This window comes from Narcine bancroftii, chromosome 4 (genome assembly GCF_036971445.1).
Source record: "Narcine bancroftii isolate sNarBan1 chromosome 4, sNarBan1.hap1, whole genome shotgun sequence".
Lineage (NCBI taxonomy): Eukaryota > Metazoa > Chordata > Chondrichthyes > Torpediniformes > Narcinidae > Narcine > Narcine bancroftii.
Window position 1 is genome coordinate 25291199 of NC_091472.1, and position 20326 is coordinate 25311524.

Here is a 20326-nt window from a genome sequence, read left to right on the forward strand (position 1 = left end):
TGATTTGATAAATTACAAGATAATATACAGACAATGCAGTCTAATATAATTGACTGGATATGAAAAATGTGGCTTCTGATATTGTAAAGTTAAGAAGGTTGAATTTGACATACAAGTTGTAAAAAATGTTGTTTGTCTTCCAAGCAGCTCCATGGAGGGGGGAGGAAGAACCTGCAAATGCAGCAACTGTTAAATGTTTTCAAAGAATGTGACTGAAAAGAGAGTAAAATGCTTTAAGGTTTATATATTAAGGCAAGTGAAGTTTGCTCAGTGTAAGTACAAATCTTTGTCTTTTAAACAATTTATTCTTAATGCAAGTAAGAGTAAGTCTCAAGCAAGTAGACAATACACTTATCCAGCATCTACAAACCCCCATAGGAGCCGGATACCATGGGCTTTACTGCAGTTGAAATTCAGGTTCATTTGACCTAATGCAGGAAAAAGAAATCTAAATCAGTACAGCGACTTCTGAAGACTGCAAAAAATTCTGAAGATAACTTGCAAATGGTCATTGGGTCTGATAATTATGCCTCCTGCATTTTATATAATCCATGCAATTTACAATAAAACATGGGAAAATATGAGCTCGTCAACTTTAATAGGAAAAATAGAAATACAGAGTGGATTTTTAGTTCGAGAGATACTGGAAAATTTTGATATTCAAAGGTACTAGATGTCTGCAAGTGGTGAAAGGCAATATTCAGGTTCAACAAGCAATCAATTAGTATGTTAAAAGATATCTGTACAAGAACAAAGATTTCTTACCACAATTGCATAGAATTTGCAATACAGGTTCTTATCCCTTTAACTGTGATTCCAAACACCGGACCTCAGAAAACTGAACATTTTTTTTTACTCTATGCACAGTATATTTTCAGGTATTCTAGAGAGTGGGGAGAGAACATGGCCCAAGTGGTGAGCGGGGAGAGAACGTGGCTCGGGCGGGCCAGAATGTAGCAGCGCGGCTCGGATGGGCAAGCAGGGAGAGAGGCAGCGTGACTCGGACGGGCGAGCAGGCAGCATGACTCGGACGGACGAGCGGGGAGAGAGCAGCAGCGTGACTTGAGCAGGCGAGCGGGGAGAGAGCGGCCGAGCCAGGTCAGGAGGCAGACAAGAGCACAGCAGAGCTTGGTGGGGTGAGCCACTTCTTGCTTTAATGTGGGATCAATGGCTGTCTTCGTTACCCATAATCCCCTATGCAGCTGGAACCGCTGTGTTTCCCATAATTGTTCCAGCTGTGTGGGGGATTATCAGTAACGAAGACAGCCATTTCTCATTGAGCCAGCTTCAATGTGGTGTCACTCCAAAAAAAGGGCTTATGTTTTGCGCGAATCTATACTGGCACCATTTTAATTCCATAATCTGAAATAATGTGAATACCAAGAAGTGTCCAGTCCTAGGATAAGCACCCATACTAGACCAATTCCTTGGATAGAGAGTTTGATATATAGAGAGAGATTCAATAAGACAGTCCTGTTTTCTCTATTCTTCTGGACTCAATTATTCTCAGAGTCCTTTGAAATGGAAGCTGGCAGATCTTGAAGACCAGTGGCCTGTGGATTCATTGTTCAGTGGAAGCTGTGTAAACAACCATAAAAACTGAAGTTATTCTTCACTAAATTTAGATGGCAGCTGTGTATACAAGAAAGCTATTTGCTAAGCAGACAGGCCAGAGTTCTTTGGTTTAGATTCGTACTTATAAAGTGGATTTAAGTGGAAAGAGATGCTTTTAGCATATGGATGTGAAGTAACTTCAAAAGGTCAGCAATGACCTGTGCAGACAGGCTCCATTGGATCATACTTTCAAAGACAAAAATTATGTCACATGTCATATGATGGGACATTTAGGAGAAACATTTTACTGGACGAGAGGCACTTTGAAAAAGAAGTTGACCATCCTGTGGGGAACACAGGTCTGAAGATACAGTAACCAGAAAAGGAACTGTTACATGCGGCTTTTGAACGAGGAAGACCACTTCTGACTGTCTCTTTAAGATAGAGGGCAGCCTCGTTGTGTCCATTGAAATGCTAATTTTTGATTAAGAAAGCAAAAGTAATCTTGCATTTGAAACATAGCCATTGTTTTAATGGCTACTTCGTTCAGCCCTTGTCTGGGTTTGTGAAATCATCGTGGAAGAAAATAGTCACTTCACTGTCTCTTTGAAAGGACAGATTCATCATGTGGAACACAGATTTCAAATCTCTATGCAAAAGAATAGAAAAAAAAATCACTTGTATGAAGAAACATTACTCCAGTGGTTCTCAATCTTTTTCTTTCCACTCACATACCACTTTAAATATTCCCTATGCCACAAGTGTTATGTGATTAGTAAAGGATTGCTTAAGGTGGTATGTGAGTGGAAAGAAAAAGTTTGGAAGCCACTGTTTTAATCAAACCTAATTGACTCATCATGTGCATGGTTTCAAAACTCAAAAGAAAATGGGCCATATAACCACTTACAGCACAGAACAGGCCAGTTCGGCCCTACTAGTCCATGCCGTAGCAAATCCCCACTCTCCTAGTCCCACTGACCAGCACCCGGTCCATACCCCTCTAGTCCCCTCCTATCCATGTAACGATCCAGTCTTTCCTTAAATGTAACCAATGATCCCGCCTCGACCACGTCTGCCGGAAGCTCATTCCACATCCCCACCACCCTCTGCGAAAAGAAATTTCCCCTCATGTTCCCCATATAATTTTCCCCCTTCAATCTTAAACCATGTCCTCTAGTTTGAATCTCCCCCTTTCTTAATTGAAAAAGCCTATCCACATTTACTCTGTCTGTCCCTTTTAAAATCTTAAACACCTCTATCAAGACCCCTCTCAATCTTCTACGCTCCAGAGAAAAAAGCCCGTCTGCACAACCTTTCCCTGTAACTCAGACCCTGAAATCCTGTCAACATTCTCGTGAACCTTCTCTGCACTCTCTCTATTTTGTTTATATCTTTCCTATAATTTGGTGACCAAAACTGTACACAGTACTCCAAATTTGGCCTCACCAATGCCTCGTACAATTTCATCATAACCTCCCTACTCTTGAATTCAATACTCTGATTTATGAAGGCCAACATTCCAAATGCCTTCTTCACCACACCACCTACCTGAGTATCAGCCTTGAGGGTACTATTTACCATAACTCCTAAATCCCTTTGTTGCTCTGCACTCCTCAATTGTCTACCATTCAATGTATATGACCTATTTAAATTTGCCTTTCCAAAATGCAGCACCTCACATTTATCTGTATTAAATTCCATCAGCCATTTCTCAGCCCACACCTCCAGCCTTCCTAAATCACCTTTTAATCTACGGTAATCTACCTCACTGTCCACAACACCACCAATCTTTGTGTCATCCGCAAACTTGCTTATCCAATTCTCTACCCCTACATCCAGATCGTTAATATATATAACAAATAATAGTGGACCTAGGACCGAACCCTGAGGAACTCCACTAGTCACCGGCCTCCAATTGGACAAACAATTTTCTACCACTACTCTCTGACACCTTCCATCCAACCACTGCTGAATCCATTTCAACTACCTCCTTATTTATACCTAATGCCTTCACCTTTTTTCCTAACCTCCTGTGGGGAACTTTGTCAAAAGCTTTACTAAAGTCCAAATAGACAACATCCACAGCTTTCCCTTCATCAACCTTTTTTGTAACCCCTTCGAAGAACTCAATCAGGTTTGTCAAGCACGATCTACCCCTGACAAAACCATGCTGATTACTCCCTATCAATCCTTGTACCTCCAAAAATTTGTAAATAGCATCCCTCAGAACACCTTCCATCAACTTGCCCACCACAGATGTCAGACTTACAGGCCTATAATTCCCAGGTTTGCATTTGGACCCTTTCTTAAACAGAGGAACCACATGCGCCACCCTCCAATCCTTTGGTACCACCCCCGTGGCCAGTGACATCCTAAATATCTCTGTTAATGGCCCCACTAACTGTCCACTAGCCTCCCTGAGTGTCCTAGGGAATATTTTGTCCGGTCCGGGAGATTTATCCACCTTTATCTTTTTTAACACAGCCATCTCTACCTCCTCGGTTATCCTTATATGCTTCATGACCTCCCCACTATTTTCCTTTACTTCATCTGGTTCAACATTTTTTTCCCTAGTGAATACCGAGGCAAAGAAATCATTCAAAATTTCCCCCATTTCCTCAGACTTCTCACTCAGCCTACCCTCGCTATCTACAAGGGGTCCAATTTTATCTCTCACTAATCTTTTACTTTTAATGTACTTATAGAAACCCTTTGGATTTATTTCTACTCTGTCAGCCAAAGCCTCTTCATGCCTTATTTTGGCCTTTCTAATTTCTTTCTTAAGATTCCTTCTACACTCCTTGTAATCCTCCTTCAACTTCTCAGCTCCCTGCTCTTTATACCTCTTGTACACCTCCCTTTTTCTCCTAACCAAATTTCTAATATTCCTCGAAAACCAAGCCTCCCTATGACTTCCAGCCTTTCCTTTGATCCAGACTGGGACATAACTACTCTGTACCCTCAAAATTTCTTTTTTGAATATCCTCCATTTTTCATTAACATCCTTACCTGAAAATATCCTGTCCCACTCAATACTCCCCAAGTCCCTTCTTATTCCTACGAAATTTGCTCTTTTCCAATCCAGAACCTCAACTTTAGGCCTCTCCTTGCTCTTCCTTAAAACTACCCTAAAACTAACAGAATTATGGTCACAATGACAATTTTTCAAGCAAACTATTTCAGTAACAATTGGATCTAGAGCAGTGATTCTCAACCTTCCCTTCCCACTCACATGCTACCTTAAGCAATCCCTTACTAAGCACCAATGGCATTGGGATGACTTAAAGTGGTATGTGAGCGGAAAGAAAAAGGTTGAGATCCACTGCATTACTCTGAACACAACTCTATGAGAAATTTGAGAGTTTTAAAGTTGTCTGATGTCTTGATGTTTCAAAATACTTCACAATTGCTTTTGAGCAACAATTTAAAGAAATCTGATGCCTCACACTTACTCCATAATTGCTTTTGAACAGTAGTAAAGACAGAGTTTCAACACAAAAGCTTTCTGAGACTGAATTTTAAAATCACCTCTTCAGAGTTATACCTGAACAGTAATTGTTTTGGTTTTGCCACACATGTACATATATATATTTGCACATAGTGGTTAAGTGAGATTTAACTAAGAAGTGTTATGTTATTACTAATAAAAATTGTTTAAGAAATATCATTGTCTGTGGAAGATTGTATGTTCAAAAGAGAGTTAGGTAAGACTCTAGTGGGCAAAGGAGTTAAGGGTTATGGGGATAAGGCTGGAAAGGGGTACTGATGGTAGTGATCAGCCATGATCTGTAAAATGGTGGTGCTGGCTTGACGGGCCGAAGGGCCTACTCCAGCTCCTATTGTCTAAGATTTCCCATTGCTGCTGAGATAACCCTACATAAGTCATAGAGTAGTTTAATGCAAAAACCGACCATTCAGCCTACTGTACCTCTGCCAACCAGAATGCCTATTTGTACTAATCCCACTTGCCTGCTGTAATTCCCTAGCCCTCTTTGCCCCGCTCATTTGTACCTGTTAACATGCCTCTTAAATTTTGTTACTGTTCCTGGCTTTGCCACCTCCTCTGGCAGTTTATTCCAGTTACCAATTAACTTACTCTCCTTTATAGCTCATTTTTACCTTAAAGCTATGCCATCTAGTTTCAGACACTCCTACCATGGGAAATAGACACTGACTATCTACCCTAATCAGCATTTTTATACATCTCTATCCTTTCCCCTTTCAGCTTCCTATGTTCCAGGGAAAACAGACCTAGTATGCCCAATCTCCCCTGATATCACAAACCCTCCAATCAAAGTACAGTAACATCCTTATGAACCTTTTCTGCACCAGCTCCAGATTAATCACATCCTTCACATGTAGTGGTAACAGTCCAAGTGTGGCCGAAGCCAACATTTATACGTTTAGTTTATTTATATAGCACATTTAAAACAGCAACACAAACATAATGGCTCCATTCATATTTAATGCCTCAGCTGATGAAGGCAAGCATGCTTATGCCTTCTTCACCACTCTGTTGAGCCAGGTTCCAATTTTCAGGGCAATTAACAAACATTCCTAACCAAACCAACAACAAATAAAGTTAACACAGAAAATGCTGGGAAGATTGAATAGCGCAGGGAACATCTGTAGAAGTAAAAGGGTAATGTTTCAGCTTACGGATTTTCCATTATCCACAGCAAATATTGTGGATATTTAATTGTCCTATATAATGATCTGCGCTGCGCTGGATGGGTCACGTCTCCAGAATGGAGGACCATCGCCTTCCCAAGATCGTATTATATGGCAAGCTCTCCACTGGCCACCGTGACAGAGGTGCACCAAAGAAAAGGTACAAGGACTGCCTAAAGAAATCTCTTGGTGCCTGCCACATTGACCACCGCCAGTGGGCTGATAACGCCTCAAACCGTGCATCTTGGCGCCTCACAGTTTGGCGGGCAGCAGCCTCCTTTGAAGAAGACCGCAGAGCCCACCTCACTGACAAAAGGCAAAGGAGGAAAAACCCAACACCCAACCCCAACCAACCAATTTTCCCTTGCAACCGCTGCAATCGTGTCTGCCTGTCCCGCATCGGACTGGTCAGCCACAAACGAGCCTGCAGCTGACGTGGACTTTTTTACCCCCTCCATAAATCTTCGTCCGCGAAGCCAAGCCAAAGAAGGAGAAGAAGAAGGATAATGATCTGCAGAATAAATTTCCAAAACTATGGGAAAAGGCTGAAATATTTTTCATTTCTTTCCCTCAACATATTTAGTCGAATGTGAATTCAACCAGGTCGTTTCCTTGAGAAAATTCAGGAGCGACTTAATATCACAAGAGGTGACCTTCAACTATCAATTTGGAACCTGACATCAAAAAACTTGCACAGGAACACGAAGTTCAAGGATCTCACTAAAACTTTCATTTTGTAAGAATTATTTTTTTCAAAGTTCTTTTTATGAAGTTTTTGCATCCTCAAATTTCTGCATAAGGTTCCCTAATGATTCATCAATTGCGCTCCAAGAATCTTTTTAATTTTATGTAATATATACGTTAATGTTTTCTTCTTTTCTACATGATCAGTAAGTTTTTTTTAAATCACCGATTGCACATGTTCTTTGGCTTGGCTTCGCGGATGAAGATTTATGGAGGGGGTAAAAGTCCACGTCAGCTGCAGGCTCGTTTGTGGCTGACAAGTCCGATGCGGGACAGGCAGACACGGTTGCAGCGGCTGCAGGGGAAAATTGGTTGATTGGGGTTGGGTGTTGGGTTTTTCCTCCTTTGCCTTTTGTCAGTGAGGTGGGCTCTGCGGTCTTCTTCAAAGGAGGTTGCTGCCCGCCAAACTGTGAGGCGCCAAGATGCACGGTTTGAGGCGATATCAGTCCACTGGCGGTGGTCAATGTGGCAGGCACCAAGAGATTTCTTTAGGCAGTCCTTGTACCTTTTCTTTGGTGCACCTCTGTCACGGTGGCCAGTGGAGAGCTCGCCATATAACATGATCTTGGGAAGGCGATGGTCCTCCATTCTGGAGACGTGACCCACCCAGCGCAGCTGGATCTTCAGCAGCGTGGACTCGATGCTGTCGACCTCTGCCATCTCGAGTACTTCGATGTTAGGGATGAAAGCGCTCCAATGGATGTTGAGGATGGAGCGGAGACAACGCTGGTGGAAGCGTTCTAGGAGCCGTAGGTGATGCCGGTAGAGGACCCATGATTCGGAGCCGAACAGGAGTGTGGGTATGACAACGGCTCTGTATACGCTTATCTTTGTGAGGTTTTTCAGTTGGTTGTTTTTCCAGACTCTTTTGTGTAGTCTTCCAAAGGCGCAATTTGCCTTGGCGAGTCTGTTGTCTATCTCATTGTCGATCCTTGCATCTGATGAAATGGTGCAGCCGAGATAGGTAAACTGGTTGACCGTTTTGAGTTTTGTGTGCCCGATGGAGATGTGGGGGAGCTGGCTGATGGAGGACCTCAGTTTTCTTCAGGCTGACTTCCAGGCCAAACATTTTGGCAGTTTCCGCAAAGCAGGACATCAAGCGCTGAAGAGCCGGCTCTGAATGGGCAACTAAAGTGGCATCGTCTGCAAAGAGTAGTTCACGGACAAGTTTCTCTTGTGTCTTGGTGTGAGCTTGCAGGCGCCTCAGATTGAAGAGACTGCCATCCGTGCGGTACCGGATGTAAACAGCGTCTTCATTGTTGGGGTCTTTCATGGCTTGGTTCAGCATCATGCTGAAGAAGATTGAAAAGAGGGTTGGTGCGAGAACACAGCCTTGCTTCACGCCATTGTTAATGGAGAAGGGTTCAGAGAGCTCATTGCTGTATCTGACCCGACCTTGTTTGTTTTCGTGCAGTTGGATAATCATGTTGAGGAACTTTGGGGGACATCCGATGCGCTCTAGTATTTGCCAAAGCCCTTTCCTACTCACAGTGTCGAAGGCTTTGGTGAGGTCAACAAAGGTGATGTAGAGTCCTTTGTTTTGTTCTCTGCACTTTTCTTGGAGCTGTCTGAGGGCAAAGACCATGTCAGTAGTTCCTCTGTTTGCGCGAAAGCCGCACTGTGATTCTGGGAGAATATTCTCGGCGACACTAGGTATTATTCTATTTAGTAGAATCCTAGCGAAGATTTTGCCTGCAATGGAGAGCAGCGTGATTCCCCTGTAGTTTGAGCAGTCTGATTTCTCGCCTTTGTTTTTGTACAGGGTGATGATGGTGGCATCACGAAGAACCTGAAGGATGTACATCCTGACAAAACAGCGTTCTCTGGTCCTTGGTGCAAAACATTCAGGCACACAACCAGACATGACACACATACAGACAAACAATACATACTCAGATATATAGATATATAAAAATAAATAGTGTTTAGTAAACTGAGAGTCTCAGATGCTTAGTGTGAGCAGCTCCTTTGGTCATTCAGTATTCTCACTGTCAGTGGGAAGAAGCTGTTTTTCAGCCTGGTGATGTTGGCTCCGATACTCCTGTATCTCTTTTCCAAATGGGAGCAGCTGAAAGATGTTGTGTGCAGGGTGGTAGGGATCTTCAACAACTTTGCGTGCCCTCTTCAGACAACAATCCCAGTTGATCACATTAATGGAGGGGGGGGGGGGGGGGAGGTGTTGGAGAAGACGGAGACACAAGTGATCCTCTTTGCCACTCATATGACCCTGTGGAGTGACCTCCGATCCAATTCTCTACAGCAAACATTCCACACTGTGTATTCTACATTGGCCAGGACACTCGCAATAGAGCTCCTGTGAAAGGTTTACACGATGGTGGCCTGTTGACCTGCCCACTTCAATCTTCTCAGGAAGTTGCTGTTGCGCCTTCCTAACAAGTGAGATGCTGTGTCCACAATAGGTCACTTGTTAAGACAGCTTAAAGGAACTTGTTGCTCTCTATTCACTCCACTACAAAATTATTGATGCAGCAAGGAGAAAGAAGATGACAGCAGAGGAGGAAGACTTCTGAGAGGATGAGATTGGCTGGTACAAGCTGGCCTGCCGACATGAGGGTGGATCCATGTGGATTGGAGGGTCAATCTAACACCCTTTCCAGTTGTAAGCCTGCTTCCACATGGATGGCTGTGACCAGAAACAGTTCAGCAGTGCTCAGACTCTGGAACACTGTCAGGGTCACAGTAGGGACCTTAGCAAGGAATCACTGTTTTCCAGGGACCTCTTTGTGTTCAAGGTCCTGATGAAGTGCCTCAAATTTGAAGTGAAGGACATCTAATGTCACTTCGATGTGACATTCAAGACCGTGGCTGGATGGCAGAAATTGCTTTGGGAGTTTCAGGAAACTGAGAACAAAGGGATCTGGGAATACAGATACATAATTTCCTGAAAATGGCGTCAGATGTAAACAGGGTTACAAAGAAAGCTTTTGGAATCTTGGCCTTCATAAATAAAAGTATAAGTACAGGAGTTGGGATGTTATGGTGAGATTGTACAAGACATTGGTGAGGCCAAATTTGGAGTATTGTGTGCTGTTCTGGCCACCAAACTATAGGATCAGTAAGATTGAAAGAGTACAGAGAAGATTTACTAGGATGTTGCCAGGTCTTCAGGAGTTGAGTTACAGGAAACAGGCTGGGACTTTATTCCTCAGAGCGTAGAAGGGGAGATATGATAAAGGTTTACAAAATTATGAGGGGAATAGAGTAAATGTGAGAAGGCTCTTTCCACTTAGATTGGGAGAGATAAATACATGGCTTTAAGGTGAAAGGTTTAGGGGGAACATTAAGGGGAACTTCTTCACTTAGAGAGTGATGAGAGTTTGGAATAAGCTGCCATCTGACATGGTAAATGCAGTCTCACTCTTACATTTTAAGAGTAAATTGGATAGATACATGGATGGGAGTGGTCTGAAGGGTTACGGAATGAGTGCAGGTCAGTGAGACTAGAGGAAGGATGTTTCAGCAAAGACTAGAAGGGCTGAAGGGCCTCTTTACTGTGCTCTAGTTTTCTATGGTTCTATGAAAAGGGCAACATGGCTCCACTCTCACTTTTCAAGGTGAAACCACTCTTCACCCCTCCGACACAGAAGGAATGGATGATAATGGTGCACATGTGCCAGCCATGGATATGCTCACCCTCCTTGACCATTATGTCGAGGGGACAGGGACTTGCATGGATGTCAAAGGCATATTCGGAATCTGGACCAGCAAACAGCAAAGTAAAACTGAGAGAGGAAAACCAAGGGGTCGTCATCCACCCCTCCCCCTCCATGTTTGCAGGAATTGCAAAACGTATCACCCCAATGCGGACATCTACAAGAACCGCAAGAACGAAGGCCTCCAGACCCAGGATTGGTGAGAGCAAGCACGGCAACCTGCGTGGGAAGCAGGCTGCTCAAAAAGTGTAGCCACATACACATAGGCAACAAGGGGGCAAAAGGCTAACACCACCCACCCCCCCAACATGAGGTCAACACCCTGAGACCAGGGGAGACCCCAAGCACATCCAACCCTCAAACCCCAGCCACAAGTCTGGAGGCCCCTCCTGTCCACCTCCCTGTGTGCCTGAGCATTCGCAAACCCAACCAGTGACCACACGATCACGGACCTACTAATAAGGGCGCCCTGCCGATCCTCCAAAACAGGGAGGTAGCCTAAAAATGGGAGGGGGGGGGGGCATTGGTTGGGCACTGTGAGATAATGAAGTTCTGGGTCCACTCTGCTAGGGACTAACCGGGTGAGGGGACTGATACCACTGGCAGCCAGGTGAACACCAAACCATGCCGCTGCTTCGGTTGGGAGACGATGGGCCCTCAATTTCCTTCTACTCATCGGGAAGCAAGTTCCCTGGGCAGTCTGTCTGACCAATAGATGATTGGCACCGCCAGAAGGGGTCGATGATGGCACCACCCTGTGGGAAGAGGTGGTAACTGTGGCCTGGTCTAGGTTCCCTACCTTCCTAGAATGGGGCCCACATGGCTGGCCACAGTGGCACACTGTTGGTGTGGGGACATGGGTTGTTAGGGAGAGGGTACTGATCGTGGGGCGCCCGCAAGCACCACTTCCCAGGATGGCTGTGATCCCATCACTGATTTCAGCCACCAGCTCATTTAACAAGCAGATCATTTATTATGGACAGAACTTTCATGCAGATATATGACAGCTGTTGCCATCGAAACCTCAACATTGGCCATTCAATCGTATCTTGTTATGCGCATCCCGGGTGCAGATTTTGTAATGGATCTTTTGGTTTGTTTTTCTCATTTTTAAAGTCACCCTGAGCTGTAGTAATAATGTCTTTAAGCACATTCAGAAAACTGGAGTTACACTTCACTGTTTCAAATTTACAGTTTATAAGTAGTGTCTCAGATCAAACACTGGAAAGAAACGTATGCATTTTGTTTCACCTGACAATGACATCATAGCCCCAGCCCTCCTATTAACAGAAACAAATACCTCATGGGGTGGGGAGTGGGTGCTTCAGGAGCTTTTATTTAAAATCACTAATTGGCTAACTTTCAGTCCTGACTATTAATCCAGGGATCCAACACAGGCACTTGTGGCACCCATTTAAAGAGAAAGCGAGCAGGAACAGCATCCTCGTGTCGAACGAGATACATCCTGGTTATGCGTCTGCTGGCATACCCCCCCCCCCCCCCCTTCCTTTCCACGGTGATGCCATCTGAGCACTGTGCTTTGGAAGCACCCAAGCGTGAGGCCAAGGCACAGGACACGCAAGCCAAGAGAGGGCTCTGACATCTGTTGGATGTTCTTGCACTGTCTGCTCGCACACATTGGTGGTAAGGGTGCTCACATTTGCCAGCCAAGTTGGAGAAACCATGCACACAAGTCAGTGACCAGGCAAATTTCTTTCTCTACCCTCCCCGCTGACACCGGGGAACAGCTCCCACAGCACCCTGCTCCATCAGAAACATGTGTTTGGTCCGGGGGTGGGGGGGGTAGCTGGTGAGGGATTGTCATTGAATTTGAATATATGCAATGTCCAGCAAACGGAAGGCACTTGTGTATATACTGATCCGCTTGATTGTTTTTTTTTAAATATAGTTATAACATGTACCTCGTGTTAGTGATTGTCTTCATATTCATTGCAGAATAACAGCATTTCTGAGGGGTGGAAATGTTGAGTATGGAGGAAATGTGGTCTCCCTGCCTGCCTGGAATGTGTGCATTCCCCCCCCCCCGGTCTGAAAGTGCCAATCAAGGTTGGACTCCAGCCATCTATTAGTGCGCACCCCACCATGCTAATTTAAATCACCTAGGGTCATTATTGGCTGGAAGCACGGATTCGCCTGTTACATAATATCAACGCACAGCACATTCTTTTTCTCTGCCTCGTGGTGCAAGTCCCAGACACTTCTCCATGCCAAGTCACTACTGTGGATATCACTGGAAGTGTCGTACAACACCGAAGCAGAACTGTAGTATTGTGATACATAATACTTGCAGGGAGCTGGACCCTTCCCCATTGGTACAAATATCACAGTGTAAGAGTCCCTTTTAGTAGATTGTGTACTCAGGTGTGTGAGCAGTCGTCTATAGATTCACTATTGTCAGTGTCCAACCAAAGTCTGAGGTGAATGTCTATATTGTTGTTTAAGCGAAATAATAAGAGTACCGTTTAACATTCTCCCGTCTGTTCATTAAAGTTACGAATGATTGTAATGCTTGCGTCCGGACTCGTCTCTCTGTGAACCCACCTAGCCTGATACTCTTCCCAACACAACACCTTCGACCACAAGGCCATCAGGCAGTGGTCAGCACAGAATGTCCTGCAGAAACAGAGAGGATGGTTCCCTGAGCAGACTGTCCTGGTCATCCGGCAGAATGCCTCATCGCCAGGGCTCAAAAACAAGCACCAGGATTTGGCTGGGCTGGCAGGGAGAGGGGCCCTCCCAATGAGATCCTTCTCACGCAACCAGAACATCACCCTCCATGCCCGTGGTCCTCAGGACGACTGCGGTGGAATGGAAACGGTTGCTGACCTGGTCGCCGAAGGCAGATTCGCAAAGAGCACGTGGAGAGGGATGCAGGGGGAGGGGGGCGGGGCTTTGTCGCGGATCATCCCCGGCGGCACCCTCTGATCTGCACACTGCTTCCAGGGACACACTCAGAATTTAACATCCAGAACCGCTGGAAGGACCACGAGCTCGGTGAAGGACGCCTTTTCGGCCTGCGTGAAACCTGTCGGTCTGCCACCATACTGAGCTGTCAGCTTTGGGGATCCGCCAGAATCTTCCAAGATTCCACCAGCCTTCACCAATACCTGAAAACTGTGGACATTTATCCACCCTTTAACATCTGTGATCTTATTGTCGCTCTGTGCATGATAGTTGTGGGGGGGGGGGGGGGTGTGGCTGCAACAAGCAAGAATTTCAGTGCATTTGTACCCTGGACTGGCAGTAAACCCCCTGCCACCAGCTGGAGGGTACCCTGTCGTGATAGGGCGAGCCCCTTTAGACTGCTGCGTCCCCCCCACCTGATGGAAGGCCGCACTGTGTTCATTGCAGCCTCTGTTCCCCCTCCTCTCCTCCCCTCCCCCCTCCTCTCCTCCCCCTCCTCTCTCCCTCTCCCCTCCTCTCCCCCCCTCCTCTCTCCCCCCTCCCCTCCCCCCTCCTCTCCTCCCCCTCCTCTCCTCCCCTCCCCCTCCTCTCCTCCCCTCCCCCTCCTCTCCTCCCCTCCCCCTCCTCTCCTCCCCTCCCCCTCCTCTCCTCCCCTCCCCCCTCCTCTCCTCCCCTCCCCCCTCCTCTCCTCCCCTCCCCCTCCTCTCCTCCCCTCCCCCATTCCCCTCCTCCCCTCCCCCATCTCCCCTCCCCCTCCCTCCCCTTCCCCCCACCCTTCCCTCCCCTCCCCTCCCCTCCCCTTCCCTTCCCTCCCCTCCCCTCCCCTCCCCTCCCCTTCCCTTCCCTCCCCTCCCCATTCCCTTCCCTCCCCTCCCCATTCCCTTCCTTCCCCCCCCCTTTAAGACCCGGTGCCCGCCTGGGCCGCAGAAACCGCCTTACCCTTGGCCCGAACTCCCTGAGACACCTCGAGCGGCAGATGCGCTTCAACCCAGCGATCCACATTGCCACCGCTCATTCCTTCCGCCGATCAATCCTCCCCAGAATCCTCAACGCCGGTCGAAAGGCCCGAAAGCTCGCGAGATCAACCAGGTGAAATCCCGTGCTGGCACACGCACGTCATTGAAGCCACGCTTCCGCCGGATTTTGGAGGCCGAAGGTATGACGACCGCCCCCTTCTGGCTGAGGGGGAGAATGTTCAAATTGGAGGCGAGGCCATTCGGCCCCATCTACCATTGGAAAAGATACTGACTGTGTTGTGGCTTCTTTGACTGCACATTCCTTTCCACCTGCAGTAAAAACACAGAGAAATAGATTCTTTATATATTAGTTATGGTCTCTGCTACCTAAAGTACCTTGATTGACCTGCTGAGATTCTGCAGCATTCTTCCTTCAATCTCATCTGAAAACTTTCGTGTTTTACTCCTACCTGTAGTATTGTTTTACCCCTTTGTGAGAGATGAGTAACACTGATCTAAAAGAAAAGTGAGGATTGTGAGAGATGAGTAACACTGATGTGAGAGATGGGAAAATTGATCTAAAATTATGAACATGGAAGAAGCTAAAGTTCATCAGTAAAATGGCTGTAACCAGTTCAAACAGGATAAGCTTGGGGCTTAGGATGCAGGAAAGCAGAGTCAGCACGATTAACATAAGAATCTTCTAGTCTTTGTGACAAGACCATAGGACTAAGATAAGGAATGGTAAGGTACAATAGAATGTAGGAAGTTGAGGTAGTCTGGATCAGATAAGGGTCTCCTAGCCCTGGACAGAAGTACCAAGTCATACATTTCTAATTAGCTAACCATACACAGATTTATACATATGAAATTAGCCAACCCGAGATAGAATGAGTCAACTCTGCATATTAAGAGACTGTAGCCCAGAGAATCAGGAAGGTGTGAATAAGGACAATGACATGATGGGGCACCCACAGGATACCCCCTGGTCCTCCAAGTGTACTGAAACTGCACGTAGGCAGGAAGGATTACCTATGCCAAACCCATCCAGGGGGCAGAAGAATGTAAGGGGGAGGGCATTCTGATACTGAAATTGACTGTATAAAAGTTGGGTGAGCCCCAGTATGTGTGTGTATTCCCAGGGTAAGGGGAAGCACCCAACTTTGCATTGTTGTAGTAATAAATGTTCTTTGTTCTCAATTTTTGTCTCAAGAAATTTCTTTAAAGGTACTTTAATTTCTAACACTGATCTAAAAGAAAGGTGAGGATTGTGAGAGATGAGTAACACATATAAAAGAAAAGTGAGGATTGTGAGAGATGAGTAACACTGATCTAAAAGAAAAGTGAGGATTGTGAGAGATGAGTAACACTGATGTGAGAGATGGGAAAATTGATCTAAAATTATGAACATGGAAGAAACTAAAGTTCATCAGTAAAATGGCTGTAACCAGTTCAAACAGGATAAGCTTGGGGCTTAGGATGCAGGAAAGCAGAGTCAGCACGATTAACATAAGAATCTTCTAGTCTTTGTGACAAGACCATAGGACTAAGATAAGGAATGGTAAGGTACAATAGAATGTAGGAAGTTGAGGTAGTCTGGATCAGATAAGGGTCTCCTAGCCCTGGACAGAAGTACCAAGTCATACATTTCTAATTAGCTAACCTTACACAGATTTATACATATGAAATTAGCCAACCCTAGATAGAATGAGTCAACTCTGCATATCAAGAGACTGTAGCCCAGAGAATCAGGAAGGTGTGAATAAGGACAATGACATGATGGGGCACCCACAGGATACCCCCTGGTCCTCCAAGTGTACTGAAACTGCACGTAGGCAGGAAGGATTACCTATGCCAAACCCATCCAGGGGGCAGAAGAATGTAAGGGGGAGGGCATTCTGATACTGAAATTGACTGTATAAAAGTTAGGTGAGCCCCAGTATGTGTGTGTATTCCCAGGGTAAGGGGAAGCACCCAACTTTGCATTGTTGTAGTAATAAATGTTCTTTGTTCTCAATTTTTGTCTTGAGCAATTTCTTTAAAGGTACTTTAATTTCTAACAAATGGGGGCTCGTCCGGGATCACACTCCCTCCACTGACAGAGTACCCCGACGACGAGAGTAGGTGCACCCCGGCTGATTCAGCTGGACTCACGGGCGACGGGTGGCTGGTCAGTGGAAGAAGCGAGTGATATCCGAGAAGAGGCATTGAGAACAAACGGCGGAAGGAAGCGCGCTAGAGCAGTACTACTAGAACTCGGTAAGAGTATTTTACTTGTTTCTAAGCATGGGAATAACGGGCAGTAAAGAGGAGAGTCCTGACACAGGACGTGACCACCAGATAGCTACGTACAGCCCGCTTGGGTTGATGTTATCTGAGTGGGGCACAGGAAAGACCCGTGGTAAAGAGAAACTGACGATGGTCAGGTATTTTACTTGTTTCTAAGCATGGGAATAACGGGCAGTAAAGAGGAGAGTCCTGACACAGGACGTGACCACCAGATAGCTACGTACAGCCCGCTTGGGTTGATGTTATCTGAGTGGGGCACAGGAAAGACCCGTGGTAAAGAGAAACTGACGATGGTCAGGTATTGTTGTATTGAATGGGTTAAATACCCGGTTAAAGGGAGCTCCGTGTACTGGCCAAAATTCGGATCCGAGGATGAATGGATGTGTAAAGCTTTGAACCTATTGTGAGAGATGGGAAAATTGACCTAAAATTATGAACATGGAAGAAACTAAAGTTCATCAGTAAAATGGCTGAAACCAGTTCAAACAGGATAAGTTTGGGGCTTAGGATGCAGGAAAGCAGAGTCAGCACGATTAACATAAGAATCTTCTATCCTTTGTGACAAGACCATAGGACTAAGATAAGGAATGGTAAGGTACAATAGAATGTAGGAAGTTGAGGTAGTCTGGATCAGATAAGGGTCTCCTAGCCCTGGACAGAAGTACCAAGTCATACATTTCTAATTAGCTAACCATACACAGATTTATACATATGAAATTAGCCAACCCGAGATAGAATGAGTCAACTCTGCATATTAAGAGACTGTAGCCCAGAGAATCAGGAAGGTGTGAATAAGGACAATGACATGATGGGGCACCCACAGGATACCCCCTGGTCCTCCAAGTGTACTGAAACTGCACGTAGGCAGGAAGGATTACCTATGCCAAACCCATCCAGGGGGCAGAAGAATGTAAGGGGGAGGGCATTCTGATACTGAAATTGACTGTATAAAAGTTGGGTGAGCCCCAGTATGTGTGTGTATTCCCAGGGTAAGGGGAAGCACCCAACTTTGCATTGTTGTAGTAATAAATGTTCTTTGTTCTCAATTTTTGTCTCGAGCAATTTCTTTAAAGGTACTTTAATTTCTAACACTATGGCTCAATCAAAACCAGAAAGACAATGTTGAGAGCAGGGAATATGCAGCCTGCTGGCTCAAGGGATCCATTGAACAGCTGGTTTTGAATGAGAAAGAATTCAGGGATAAGAGGGAGGAGGAACCTTTTGTCCCTGAATCACAGGGTTGGGATGTGTTACATTCCCTCCCTCCACCCTATGTTCCTCCTATGCCGGCTCCTATCTTTCCTTCCCCTCCTATGACCTACCCTTCTGCACCTTCCCCACCTCCCCCACCACTAGAGAAGAGAGAAGAGAGCAGGAGTGGTATGATAACTTGCTCACAAAGCACTCGATTACCACCTCTGTTGGCAGGAGAGAGAGGTAACTTTAATTCAGAACAGCGTGAAACTCTTCAGGAAGAAAGGGCAGAACCCTTTGATTCATTTCCCAGGGAGCAGGAACCCAGACCTAATAAGCTAGAAACCAATTGGATGAGACCACTGCGGGAAGTTCCCATGGGAGAGGGTCTCGGTTTCGTAAATATGCCCCTGACCAGCACTGAAGTACGTAATTTTAAGAAAGAATTAATCTCCCTGATAGAAGATCCCCAGGGATGTGCCGAACAGTTAGACCAATTTTTGGGACCAAATATATATACAATATGGGGGTCTCGACATAGAATCCCCAGCAGGGGAACAATTGGTACTAACAGGTTTTGTTACCAACTCAGCCCCAGACATTAGGAGAAAATTACAAAAGACAGAAAATTGGCATGAGCAGGGAATAACCCAGCTTCTACAGATCACACAAAAAGCATTTGTCCAGACATCTGAGGATAAGCAGAAAGCAAAGGCTAACATTTTAATGCAAGCAGTTAAAGTAATAGTAGATGAGTAACATGGAAAAGGCAGGGACTGTGTGCCAGCTCCTGAATGTTGGGAGAAGCGTCGGGAGTGGGAGAGTAGAGACCAGAGATAATTTCATAAATCACGACTTCCCACTTCAGTCACTGACCAATATTGATTAAAATTCATGCTAAAAATTAAATGTCATAAATGATCGTTTTTCAATACTGTAGAATTAGCGAATTTAACTACCAGTTAATTCCAATTTATGAAATAAATTGTATTCAAATGTGATTTTGCACAGGGAGTACCTGAGAGTTGTGATGTTATAACATTTGCAGGGAGAAATGTTTGCGCAAATAGGGTGAGTTCTACACGTCTTATTTTAAGTGTATGTAAGATAAAGAAAGGATCTGATGTGTAAAGTGGCTGGATCAGCCAGTTGAAGGGGGAGTGTGCATGTCCCTTTAAGTGCACTGTGGCACTTGAAATTGAGGCTTCAGGCTCTTGTCTTGCAGTTAGAGGTATGGAGCCCTATCAACACATTTAATACATTTCTTCTACACACTCAGCAGTCAAGGTCCGTGAGTTTAAAGATCACCCACCTCTGGAGAATAAAGATACCTCTGGGGATTCCTATGGGGATTCCTATAAGTTTAATCATTCATTTCTCTGGTGCATTTTCCTCCGGAGTGAAATTAATGCCTCAGCACAATTTCTCTGTATTGCCGCTGTTATTTAATTCATGATAACTTTCCCCATTCATCAGGTTTATATTTAAATCCGGTAGTGCGGAAGTTACATTGTAAATAATCACGGAGGTAAACCCTGCGCGACTGGATTCAGCTTAATGGAGAAATAAACCTGCGAACTGGTCTATGGTGGTGTGTGAGTACTGCAATAGGTGGAATATGATTTAAATTGGTGGCATCGTTCAGAACAATTGGGCGCATAGGAATAATAGCATTAATTACTCACAGATCTTGTACCTGATACTATTCACTACATCCCGGCTTCAGGACTGGGAAATTGGCATGGTACAGAGAAATTGCCATGGCACCAATATTTTTTGATTCACTAATGACTCCACAAGCTCCAGGATTCATGCAGCTAAACTTTAAGTGCAATATTATAGAAACTAGCCGGTACTTAAATGATTGTGTGTGCAATCAACATTGCAAAAATATGAAAGGTAATACAGGTGCTCCCCTACTTATGATTTTACGATGACACAATAGCATGACTGTCATTTACTTTCATATAATGTGTTAAAGGTCATAACAAGCATCATTGATTTCCTCGTTGGTTAATCACATTTTCGGAAAGCTTACAGGGACTGTTGGGAGAGAGCAAGGTAGTGGGATCAGTATGAGGACTGATACAGTGCTGTCAATGTTAGACAAGGTACGTCTCCAATTAAGATTTTTTTTCAACTTATGCTGGGTCTGCTGGAACGCAACCCTATCGTAAATTGAGGAGCACCTGTGATGTTCTTCTATCTAAAGCCATCTTTAGATAAACTCTTATCATTCTGACAAATCCAGGTCTAAATCTAATTTTCCTCCAGTCTTTGAGCAAGCACTTCCACTGCTGCATCTTACTGATCACCTCC

General features: G+C 45.1%; 1 protein-coding gene across 2 annotated transcripts in view; it reads right to left on the reverse strand.

The window, feature by feature from the left end:
* mrpl4 (mitochondrial ribosomal protein L4) overlaps positions 1-14635 on the reverse strand; it is a 51758-nt gene extending 37123 nt beyond the window's left edge. Inside the window, exon 1 of one of the 2 annotated variants that reach the window (XM_069930958.1) lies at positions 14508-14635. In XM_069930958.1, the coding sequence (XP_069787059.1) occupies positions 14508-14583 (76 nt within the window). In that variant the 5' untranslated portion in view covers positions 14584-14635. The remainder of the gene's footprint in view (positions 1-14507) is intronic. The other variant, XM_069930957.1, reaches the window with a different exon arrangement.
* Positions 14636-20326: the final 5691 nt, after the last annotated feature.